This window comes from Schistocerca cancellata, chromosome 5 (assembly GCF_023864275.1).
Source record: "Schistocerca cancellata isolate TAMUIC-IGC-003103 chromosome 5, iqSchCanc2.1, whole genome shotgun sequence".
NCBI lineage: Eukaryota > Metazoa > Arthropoda > Insecta > Orthoptera > Acrididae > Schistocerca > Schistocerca cancellata.
The window spans coordinates 116328644-116341269 of NC_064630.1; the positions used below are offsets into that span (position 1 = coordinate 116328644).

At 39.7% G+C, this 12626-nt stretch overlaps 1 protein-coding gene across 1 annotated transcript in view; it reads right to left on the reverse strand.

Moving 5' to 3' along the window:
* LOC126188388 (hemicentin-2-like) overlaps window positions 1-6591 on the reverse strand; it is a 761121-nt gene extending 754530 nt beyond the window's left edge. Inside the window, exon 1 of the mRNA XM_049929988.1 lies at window positions 6123-6591. Coding sequence (XP_049785945.1) covers window positions 6123-6234 — 112 coding nt within the window. The 5' untranslated portion in view covers window positions 6235-6591. The remainder of the gene's footprint in view (window positions 1-6122) is intronic.
* Window positions 6592-12626: the final 6035 nt, after the last annotated feature.

Here is a 12626-nt window from a genome sequence, read left to right on the forward strand (position 1 = left end):
CGAAGTATCTTCAGTGTTGATGCACACTAGGTCCGACCTCCGGCGAGAATTGTGCTAAATGCTGCGGGTAATTAGGGTGGTGGTGCGCTACAAAAGTAGCGTGCGACAAGTTGAGACCTTGGGCTGCACGTGAGGCGTGCTGGGATAGCCGAAGCAGTTAAGGCGTTCGCTCGCGTAAAGCGGGATATCTGGGTTCGACTTCCGGTCCGCCATTGAATTATTTCAGTGCCCCCATATGACCGACATCGGTATTTCTATTTCATTACAAATACTTTCCGTTTGTTTTGCCTGTACTGTCATTTCTTATACAAATTTCTCGGTAATTTAAAGCGTGAAATATCGAGTCTGGGTAAATGAACACACAGGTCGAACACTGTAGTCAATTGTTCTCAAACGAAATTCTGAAAAAAATGTAAACGTAATAAGAAGTGAAATCAATTTTATGGACAACGAGAGTGAAATAGCTGTAATTGCTGCTTCTCCAAAACGTACAGCATAAAGTAAAATGTTCCAGACGGTTAAATTGGTAAAGCTATGGTTCATACTACGTCCTTTGCTCGCAGAAACAGAAAATACATTAGAAGTTACATCACCGGCACACTAATAGTCTACCGTAGAACGGAAATATGTACTTGTAACACTTGAACAGAAGAAGCGCTACGTTAGGAAGAGATTACGCTGCTACTAGAGGATGCACCAATCTGGGACTTGGTCGAGCCACTAATGCATGTAAGAATAATTACATGACATGAGGAACTAGCAGAAAGCTTTCTGGCAATATCCCAAATGCGCGCCAACATTTCGTGTGTCCGTTCCGCCAGCCGGATTTATAACATACGTAGCTCCCGCATTAGTGAAGCGCCTTAGGGAAATGGCACAGCGATTCAGACTCTGTACTTGCGTTTAGGAAGCGCCCACTTCAAATGCCCGTCCTACGACTCACTTGGTTTTCCATGGTGCAGGAAAATCATTTCTGGGTATTGTTGAGATCAGTAACACACGCACATTTCTCTAACCATTCTTTTTAAAATCAAATGATCTAGACATCCAAGAGACGCTAGGTTCCACCCTTTCTTTCATATTACGTAGTGCAGAAAACGGCTGCTGCTAACTGCCGTGCCTCAGTCTTTTGACACTTGCACGACCGCTGTATTTGCTGGCCTTAAAACCACTTAACTCTACTGACAAGTTAATACAGCTTGTGCGACAGGTAATCGACTGGAAGTGAGGCCTCTTGCAGGCAGTACCTGCCACGGGAGATGATTTTAAGTTTCGGAGAACCCCCGCCCCGCCTTCTCCTTACTTCCCATCACTCCGTTCCGGACGCCTTTTAACGCAATTTGTGTGATATAATGGACAACGTTGTCTCATAAACAGATTAAAACTAGTTCCTATCCCGTGGTTAGGCCTTAATTTGTCAACCAGTTTAACTTAATAACGAAGCGAATGCAACAGTTAGTTTCCTCTCAAATATTCCATGTTGGGACACATTCTAGCACCTCGTTGATAAGAGCGAGGTTTCCTCCCTGCTTCAGATATACTAATGGATACAATACATAGAAGTATAATGTGTCTGATCCATCCTCTCTCATCTTTTGTGAAGACTTATGTACAGATGTCTCGACGGCGTAGTTTATATGAGACAAATACACGGTTTTTAGCCTTGTAACAAGGTATAGTTTCCTGTTGTGTCATTAATTCGTTCCACACATGTGGAAGGTTGGATGCGTGTACATTACTTCGATGGGCTACAACATATATTTTTGGCATGAGCACAAATCCCGCATTCTGAAACGAACTGTGATAAATCACACGTAGACCTCCTATTGCACGTAACGTTGCCCAGTCAGTGGGTCGAATGCACAATAAAGCACACTGGCCATCTCTCTTGCCTGCGTGAAATTAAAGAAAGAAAAGAAAATCCTACGTCGTTATTTTGACCTAAAGCACAACAATCTAATTCAGTCTTTTGTTTCAAATTTCTACAAACTGATGTTCTTCCAAATGTCGCAAATATATTGGAAACGACTTGCGCTACCCATTAATGACGGCTTAAGATATGTATATATAACCTAGTTTTTTTTTTCATTCTATCCTTCTTGTGCTCAACGAGGGCAGATGCAACCAGATATGCAATACGACTTTCATGCGATATGTAATTTTCATCACTTTTATTCTGCCGCAGGACTTTTTCAGTATCTCTGTTAACATACATATTTCTACCATCTGCATAAAAATGACGTGTGTTACGGTTTGGTTGTATTTGTGTATGGGAATGTATCTTCAATTGCTTCTTCATTTGAGCTGTAAGTTAATGGGGCAAACTACCTAGCGCCCTGTTATCGATCCAAAACCACGCTACCTCCAAGAGGAGATAAAAGCTGTTCCAGCTTTCATTTCCATAGCTTATATTATTTCAGTATCTAATAGCTCATTTAAGCCCTCCCAACAATGCACCGGTGTACTGCCAACATCTTTCAAGCTTTCTTAATCCCCAATTTTCTCTTTCTTCCGGCTCAATTGCTTTTCCATTCATTGTCTTTTATAGTTCCTCTCCCGTATTATTGCCACTGTTGATTCGATTAATTCGGTACCGCTGTCACGATATTTTTATCTTGTATCGTTACTCCCATTTCACAGCAAGATCATTTTAAAAACAACTCAAGAATCCTATTCATCTTCTTGTAGAAACAGTAAACAGCCAATCAGTTATAAAATGGAAGATTTATTAAAACGCCTTTACCATGGTTTCAACGTTTATGAAAACTTCTTCTTCAGGAGGAAATAGTGACAACTGGATTACATGTTGTTGCATGGGTACTTTAAAATATAGCTGAAAGGCGTCATTAAGATATAAAATTTCACCTCCATAATAATTGAAACATGCACAACATAGTTGTTGTCATTTGGTATTTCCTCACCAATGAAGTGGACCAGCTGTACATTAATGAGGAAATACCAAATGAAAACAACCGTGTTGTTCATGTTTCAATTATTATGGAGGTGAAATTTTATATCTGACTGACGTCTTTAGGCTATATTTCAAAGCACCTCAGCCAAAACGTGTAACCCAGTTGTCAGTCTTTTCCTTCTGTAGAGGATATTTTTATAAACGTTTGAAACCAAAGTAAACGAGTTTTGATAAACCTTCGATTTTTCAACTGGGCAGCTGTTTTCAATTTCTACGAGACGATTTCGTCGCGACGATTCCTGCTTCAGCCATGTCCTAAGTTTAAAACAGTAACGTCATTATTGTAACAGTGTCGTTCATCGCTACAGTAATTTTCATTATTATTATTAGCCCCATATATGTAATTCTGTAATTAAGTTTCGTTAGGCTCAAGTTACGATCTGAAGACGCTAACCTTGCAAGTAAAGAAAGAAGGATAAATTAAATGGCATCACTGTCAGATAAATATATTCGTAGTATTTTGAGTGTGTATGTAACAGCTATATGACTTTTGCATATTAAATCAATTAATATATTATGTACTTACACTCAGTGCCGAGTGCACTAGTCAAACGTTTATTAAACAAACATTGTATTCATATTAATCATCGTGTGTATGCAGCATGATTAAGACGATACAAATAAACGTTTCATACAACACATCTACAAAAGAATGATGATGGTCGCGAAAGCTGTTTCAGCATTGTTTATTAATGATTGAATTCTAATCTCCTTGGAGGTAGGTTGAGATGGAGCATCAATTGTTTTGGGAAAGAGAGAGAAAAACGACTGCCCACGATCTTGAGGAAAGCATCACAGTAACTGTTTGAAATGATAACCCAGCACACGTCAATATAAAAAAAGAAACTCGACTGACACGGGCTGCAAATGACTGCCCTCCTGAAAAGGAACCTAGTACCATATACACTGCATATACACGTATATTAAAAATGCATGTGAGATCAATTTGGAGATATCTCTTAGTTGCATGGGACCAATCTCAGTGGCAAAATTAATCACCTCCTTTCTGATAGTAAATATCTGGTAAGAATAGATGTTTATAAATTGAAATACTTCTAATACTGCTGAAAATGCACCACACACTGACCACTTCATCTTCATCTGAGTGAAATAATCTTCAGCGTTTTATTGATGTAGTTTCGTAAACCTGTTACTATTTCGCAAATGCAATACCGGTGTTCATATTTACGACTGTGCATTCGTTTCCTCAGAGACGTACTAGAGACAGGATCAAAAATTTCCTTCAGACCACTAATATTACAGAGAGAACTATAATCAACCGTAGTAAGAAACTTTCGATATATCGTAGATAAAATTCCAGCATCAGGAATGAAAAGAGTTGCAATCGTTTCCACATTGTTTTTACCACTATTTACGTCGTCAATTGGAAACTAAATGATGGTTGTAATACGTTGTCACATTATTTTTACTACTATTTACGTCCTAAATTGGAAGCGGAATGATCTAGAGAGTTTCTGGATGTTTCAGTACTTGAAGTATGTAATAGCTTAAGTGCCACTAAAAATTTGTGAGTATACGTCCAAAATTGTCTCTTTCAATTCTCTTCACATTATTGCCGGCTTCACTCCACTGAAATGTGCATCACGTACACAGCTGAAGTCATAACTCAAATTTTCTATTTCCTCCAGAAACGCTGTTTCCTTTTAATGCGTATGTTTCTAATTAATTTTTTTCACTCTAAGTAAATGTTTTTCCAAAGAATGTTTGTTAAAGCCCTGATATTTAAGTAATTATGTGAGTGGAGCTGCACCGTCTAATGCACGGATTGTACATAACTACTTTCTTTTCCTATATAGCATTTCATTCATTAGTAAAATCAGATTTCCTCTACATCACTTGCAAGTATTTAACAGACTGCATGATTTCAGTGTATCTGTTACATGAATTATTACGGTCAAAACTTAAAAGGTAAAATTCAAGTTTAGGTTCCAAGTAGCACTAGATGCGCATGTGTAATGCTTTAGTCAATATAGCATGGGTCATTTTATGACACTGGGGAACAACACCGTAACTTTTGATAACTGACAAATCGCGTGCTTTCTGTTGTAATGTATGTTTTAGGAACGTCATAAATCGTAAAAGGAGGTCGTTATGAAACACTGTTACCCCACTCATGGTAAACCATAGATCAGTACTAAAGCAGTGTACAATATATGACGTAAATGAAATTTGCTCCGTGCTCTTATAAGTATACCTTTCACTTTCTATCGTATATGGATGTTGGTAACAAAATTTCAGCGGCTGGTCCCGGCGGAGGTTCGAGTCCTCCCTCGGGCATGGGTGTGTGTGTTTGTCCTTAGGATAATTTAGGTTAAGTAGTGTGTAAGCTTAGGGACTGGTGACCTTAGGAGTTAAGTCCCGTAAGATTTCACACACATTTGAACAACAAAATTTCAGCCTTTGTTTCTTTATAGAGCACAGAATTCGTTCGTCTCAATGACATCGAATTACATTATTACTTCGTTTCGAATAGCTCACACTTTCATTAACTTAATCATTGTGATATTTCTACTTAGTTTCGATGTATACGTAAGAGATACACGAACTTTTTAAAGTATATACATTTAACAAAAAAAACTATATTGTCATACTTCCATCAGACTTCACTCATTCAAAAGATCGCTGCGAATAGCCTGCGATACAGCAGTAATGTTTACATTGAGTTTTTATGAATAGTCATCGTTCTCCATACTCAGTTTGAATCAGGGGTTCGTTAGCGTTGTCCACAGCAATGTGAAACAGTACAATGGAAGTGAGATATTGTCAATAAGAGGCAGAGTGGGTAGTAGCAATCCAAATCCCACAGTTCCATAATGGGTAATAAGCAGAAGCTGCTATGCTTCCATCTCTACTTCCCTTCCGCAGACATTTCCTTATCTACAGTTGCATTTCACGAACTTTCGAAACAATTGTTTTTCAGGCAAATTTATTGCCACTCAACAAAAGGGTAACTTAATAGGTGAAAGGTAAATTGTGACAATTCAACATACATGGAATTTTAAAGTGGATAGACGATAAACGGACGACCTAAAGATCCACTTCCGGGAACAAATTAACAAGCGTCGAAACGCCCTCTATTTGCGCCGCACGTCCGCATATACTAAACAGTGGCAGCGAATGTGGTACTCACTGTCTTTAGCCGCTCGCGCTTCGCCCGTGGCCAGCAGCAGAGCTATGGCGCCAGCCAGCACTGTCCACAGCTCCGACGACGCGGACGCCGACGACGCGTGTACAACGCCCATCGTCTTCTACTCCACGTCCCACTCCGCCGCTAGCGACTATCCGGATCTGGCGAATCCACTCACCAGGACCGTAGCAATAACAGAAACACACGGTGGGTGGGAGAAGGCGCGTCGGCGGGGACACAGTCCCAGTGGACCTTCTCCGCCGTCCTACACATCGCGCTGCTGATTTGACGGTAGACGTGAGGAACGGCGCACACGCGATTCGAGCAGCGGTCGCAAAGTAGCGCCTCGCACGCCGCTGCCGTTTTTTGTCCTTTTATTTTTTTGTGTTGTGCCCCCGTGAGGCGACCACGGCCGGCTGCTGGGCGCCCTCTGGGGTGGAGGCGGCGGCTCGGATGGAACTGACGCCTACCGCCACGGCGCGCGCCCCGCTCAACGCAGTCGCCCGCGAGCCAGCCGGAAGGAGTGGCGCAGCGCGCATGCGCGGAGCTGGGGGCCCCGCAACTCTGCTGCGCCTGCCGGCGGAAGCGTGCGTGCGCGCAGGGGGGACCACCCCGGACGACGCCTCGCCGAGGGGGGCGGAGGGCGCGTGCCGCGATGAAATGACGCGGGCCTCGCGGCGGCTGGATCTCCCGGCTCGTGTTGCACCTGCAAGCAGATCCTCTGTGCGCAAAAACAAAAACGAACGTTGCCTCAGGAAGAGCTTACCACGAAATCTGGCACTCGCTTGAGCAAAGGTTCGTGCAATATGGCCCAACTGAACCTAGCGATACCTGACATTGGTTTGGAGGGTCATTGGGGAGTATGCTGTCACATGCGCACAAACAAAGGTGAAACAGAGAGGTGACGGTGTGGTAGTGAGTTGGAGCAGATCCTCTCTGCGCAAAAAAACAACGTTGACTCAGGAAGAGCTTACTACGAAATTTTGCACTCACTTGAGGAAAGGTTCGTACAATATGGGCCAACTGAACCTAGCGATACCTGACATTGGCTTGGAGCGTCCTTGGGGAGTGTGCTGTCACATTGAAAGGTGGCTAAACTGAGCCACAGCGCCAGAAATCGCGCCAGAGAGTATTGTTCCGCCGCCTCCACTGGCAGTGATTATTGAGACGTAGCGGCAAGCAGTGCTTGCCGAGAAGTTGTGGTGGACACTGCTTGTAGCTGAAGTTGGAGTGAGATGTGGTAGTGGAGAGTGTTGTTCCATGTTTTATGCAGTGGTTTGATGGGAGAGATAGCAGATGTTGTTCTAATGGAGATATTGTAATGGTCAGAGTGCATTTCGTCAATATATATAGAGGTATTTTCTTTTATTGTTTTATTCTTTCAGTGACCTGAATAATGTGTCATTACAGGTTCAGTCAACAAAGCATCTGGCGTGTGTTCTTGTATTAGAGTGTAATTCTGATTTTCTTGCGCAATTGTAGTATTTCTAATTTTCTTTTATCACGTCAGTATAATTGGTATTAAAAAATTCTTGTCTTGTTGAAGAAGAACCGTGCCAGATGTGCGTTGAGTCATACTACCACATACAGAACAGCTACACTTGTGTTTGTTGTTTCGTAGGTTTTATAGTTGCTGGGGACTTAATTAATTAACTGTGTTAATGAAAATTTTCTTTCATTGTTTGTTGTCATTCTAAGCAGTCAGATTGCGTACTAATACTAGTCAGGGCCAGCCGTTTACGAGACTTGCGTAATCGGACAGACAGCTACTAAAAATATTTGCATTTTTTCATTAATATTTAACTAAGCCCCCATGCACGTGGCGACCGCTGCTTCGGATCGTCCCTTGGAATTCTTCTGATTGTAATAATAGTAGACAGTAGTATCGTTGTAGTAAATTGTAGTTTAGTAATTGTAGTCTATATTGCATGTGTAGATTTGGTAATTGTCATTCTTCTAATGGTATTTTTCAAAATTTATTTTTTTTGTTGTCTTGTATACGCGTTTGACAATTTAGTGCAATTATTTCAATTGTTCGTTAATCGTGTTTGAGGGAAACATTTCATGTGAATGATATTGTTGATGATAAAGTGTCATTGTGTGTAATTTTCATATAGTGACGAGTTTTGTATATTTTGTAAATGATTACGCGATCAATGAAAAAGGCAAAAATGATGAATAGTGAGAATGACGAAATTGTTGATATGGCGAACTCGCCAACACAGGAGAACAGTGTGATGAATAATGAAGTTGAAAACAATTTAATAAGTCGGGAAAATAGTCCGGAACCATTTCAAAATTTTTCTCATTCAGAAAATTCACAGAATACGAGATTGACGATAGAAGATTCTGGAATAGTATCGAACACAGATAGCTTTACAGCTATGCAGAAGGAAGTTAGTTTTGTGGGAAATGTTAGGGGCGAAAAGAATTTCGAACCGGCTGATATGGAGCAGTTGATGAGTGCAATATTAAATTTGGGATCACAGTTACGATCTGAATTAAAAACAGATAGGGAAACAATGGAAATACGGTTAGACTCACTGGGATCACAGTTACGGTCTGAATTAAAAACAGATAGGGAAACAATGGAAAAACGGTTAGACTCACTGGGATCACAAATGGGAACAATGGAAACACGGTTAGACTCACGAATAGGGACATGTTACAAAATTTGAAAGATGAGTTAAAGAAAGAAATCAGAGAAGAAGTACAACCGATTTTGAACTCTCACAATAATAGATTAATTGCAGTAGAGATTAGACAAAGGGAACAGGATAGAGAACAGGAAGAAAGAGATCGCGTGATAGTACAAAAATTTTCAGAGTTAAATTTACAACGTGCACACGATAAGAAAGAAATATTTGAGAGAATCGAGGAATCCGTACCAAATGACAGAATAAATAACTTAACGCAACAGTGTGAACAGTTAACTACTAAATGTGACAATACCGAAACCCGAGTCGTGACACTTACGGAAGACGTAAACTTATCGGAAAGAGTAGAGGAGATTTCAGATAAATTGTCAAATCTTAGTTTAAATGGGGACACAGATTCAGATGATACAACTCCATTGCCATTTTCAGAAACCGAAGAGTACCAGAACATAAATAAACATGTTGAAAATCAGGGAGAATTTAATGAACGCGTTAAAAGGGAAGTTGAGGCATTACGAAAGCAAGTCAAACAAATCGAAGGCGAAATTGTAGGAAAACATAGCAAAAGAAATTTGGAATCACAGATAGCAGAGGGGTTTGAAGAAAGTAATTTATTTCATTTACGGGATGCAACAAGAGAGCGCCAGGCGCGCGAACTTGACAATAATCGACATTCGGACTGGGACAGACGCGGTAGGTCTTTGTCGTCACGAGGCGAAAACTTTGACTATAAACACTTTTTGACTGTTCGGAAATTTAAGATCTTCCGCAATTCTAAGAATGACATACATCCATGTGCATGGTTAGATCAATTTATGTACGCACTTCCGCTAAATTTGCCACTAAGTCACAAACTGAAATTTATGTGCAGCTATTAATGTCCTCAGGGGATTCACTACTCTTAAGTGAATATGTGCCGTAGCGAGCATAGGGCCCCGAGCTGTAGTGGTGCTATTTCTCTTTTAGTTTTCTGTACCGCTGCCTACTCTTTCACTATTCTTTGCATCTATCGAAACAACTCTTCGACTATCAATCTATCTAGAGAGCGTGTAAAAAATAACCGGATATGACTATTTTACCTAAAAGTGATTTCGGAAATTACCGTTTGGACTTCCTGTACCTTCAGCAGCATTCATTCCTAGTTTAAATGAAATTTTACCTGTTTATCTTCGTAATAATATTACTTCATATGTTGACGACATTCTTATTGCTAAACGTTCTTGGAGTGAACACAACAAAATTTTGGATTCATTATTACGTATTTTTGCAGGAGTTGGCATTACAGTGAACTTAGAAAAATCTGAATTTGGTCGTTCTCAGGTGAAATTTCTCGGTCACATTATTTCTACAGAAGGTATTCTTCCTGATCCAGAAAAATTAGACGCTATTCGTAATTATGCTGTTCCTACCACAAAACGTGATGTTCGTAGTTTTCTTGGTGTCTGTAATTTTCTTAGACGCTTTGTTAAATTGGACAATTTGGTCACACCTCATTTTTGCGATCTATCTGGAAAGTTCTTTTTAAACGAAAATCGGTCGACAACTCTGTTTGGTTAGTTTGTATTCCTGATGAGTGGGTTAATAAGCTGATTTGGTATACGCATTTCAGTTATGCACACTTTGGTCCCAGAAAATGCTTTCATAAATTACGAGAAAATTGCTACTTCAATAATATGGAAAAACGTATTCGATTTGTTCTTGCCAAATGCAAATTATGTCAAAAGGCTAAGCCGCCGACAGTTTCTCACAGAGCACCGTTGTTTCCTATCATTCCAGCAAAATTAAAGGACATGGCTGCAGTCGATTTGTTCGGTCCAGTGGTTCGATCTACTAATGGTTTTGCGTACATTTTCGTAGCAGTGGAGTTGACATCAAAATATGTGTGTTTTACATCGTTACGCAAAGCAACAGCTCGTTCAGTATCTAATGCTTTCATCAAACATTTTCTTAAAGAAGTGGGTCATGTTGATAAGGTTATATCAGATAATGGATCACAGTTTCGTTCTAAAATTTGGCTTTGTACTCTACAGCGTCGTAAAATTAAACCAATCTTCATTTCACTTTTTCACCCTCAATCTAACGCTTCAGAGAGATGGATGAAGGAAATCAATAAATTGTGTCGTCTTTATTGTCATCAGAATCACAGAACTTGGGATCAGTATCTTCATATTTTTCAAAACATTCTGAATGAACTTCCTAACGACTCAACTTCTTTACCGCCTATACTGATATTAAAAAACAAAGCACCGACAAATCGCATATCTGAAATCGTTCCTTTTCCGCCTACACGGAAACTGCGGCATTCTGAAGTTGTCAACCTGGCTCTACAAAATATTGCATCTGCGGCTGCTAGAAGAGAGAAATCAGCTAAGCGTCCTGGTCGTTTAAAAATCTTGTCAGTTGGTCAGAAAGTGTTAATTAAGTCTCATCGTCTGTCTCACAAAGGAAAAGGCTTGTGTCGCAAATTTTTTCTGCTTTATAACGGCCTATATAGAATTCGCAAAATTATTCATGATAACACTGTCGAAGTAGAAACTCTTAAATCACGACGCTCTAAGGGAATACATCATACATCTAACGTTAAAATTTTTGTGGAATGATATACTTTTGAAAAATTTTTGTAGAATGACATACTTTTGAGAAACTAACAGTTGTATGTAAACACACGGAGAGTACAAGGATACCGCGCTGTGTTTTGGCGGCGGCATATACTCAAAGCAACAGTCAAGTCTGCGCGCCGCACAAGGCAGTCGTTGACCGCAAACAATCACTTCCTACGTCACGCGCCTACAGCTGATCGAGCGCTCAGTGCGAATGCACTGACAGCCGTAAATAAATACACAGTCTAATTTCTCCGACTAAATTCAGTATAAAGCTATAGTGACTTGATGAATTCTGTTATTAACATTCAGTATTTTCCAGGATACGGTTCTATAAAATATTTAAGAACTTCAGGTAAATTCTGTGCGTGTCCGACGTTAAGACGACTTGCTATCGAGAAAATTTCAGGAAAAATGTCATTTCGAAGAAGAAAGTAATAAACTAAAAAGGTAATTATTAATTGAGTTTATTTTTCAGGTAACATATTTCCACTTAGGTACGTACTTTAGACGTAATTTGCTGCTCGCGATTACGTGATTCATACTTTGTGCTAATTACATGTTCAATGAAATTACTTGTGAAGCGACGTGCTTGCGTACGTTAACTGATTTTGACAATGATTATTAATGAACTGGATTGTTACTTGTGTACATTATGCATCGCTTGGCTGCACTGCTTTTTCACTGATGTCATATTTTTAATTATGTGCCTGCTGTGCCTATTTATTTAAATTATAATTGTCACCTGATTAATTGTGCTGATGTGGTTAGGTATGTAAGTTATACTTTGTGATTTACCTGCTTGCGCCTTCATGTTTACTTATTAAGATTACATATGAACATTTATTTGCTTACGCTGACCTGTTTAGTACGTAAGATATATGTTTACTGCTATGCGTATGGATTGCATATTTATACATCTCTGTTTGTCGTCACAACTACTCTTTAATTTGGTATATAGAAATGCTGATATACTGTGAATGAACATAGAGTTTAGGTTACACTATGGTATTAGGTATAGATTGTTCGCTTGGCAGAGCCTCGTTGTAAGAATTGTGCTGCATCCACTTGTTGACATTCTGTTCACTACTGGTATATTTACTCGCTATTGCTTGTTTTGTTTATGCTCAGTGCTTTATATTTTTAAGATAAGAAAATGAACTGCTATAATTCGACGAATGACATTAGTACAAGAAACATCATAGAAGTCACATGAGCTGGAGGTTTTATGAAAGCTGTATAAATGTATG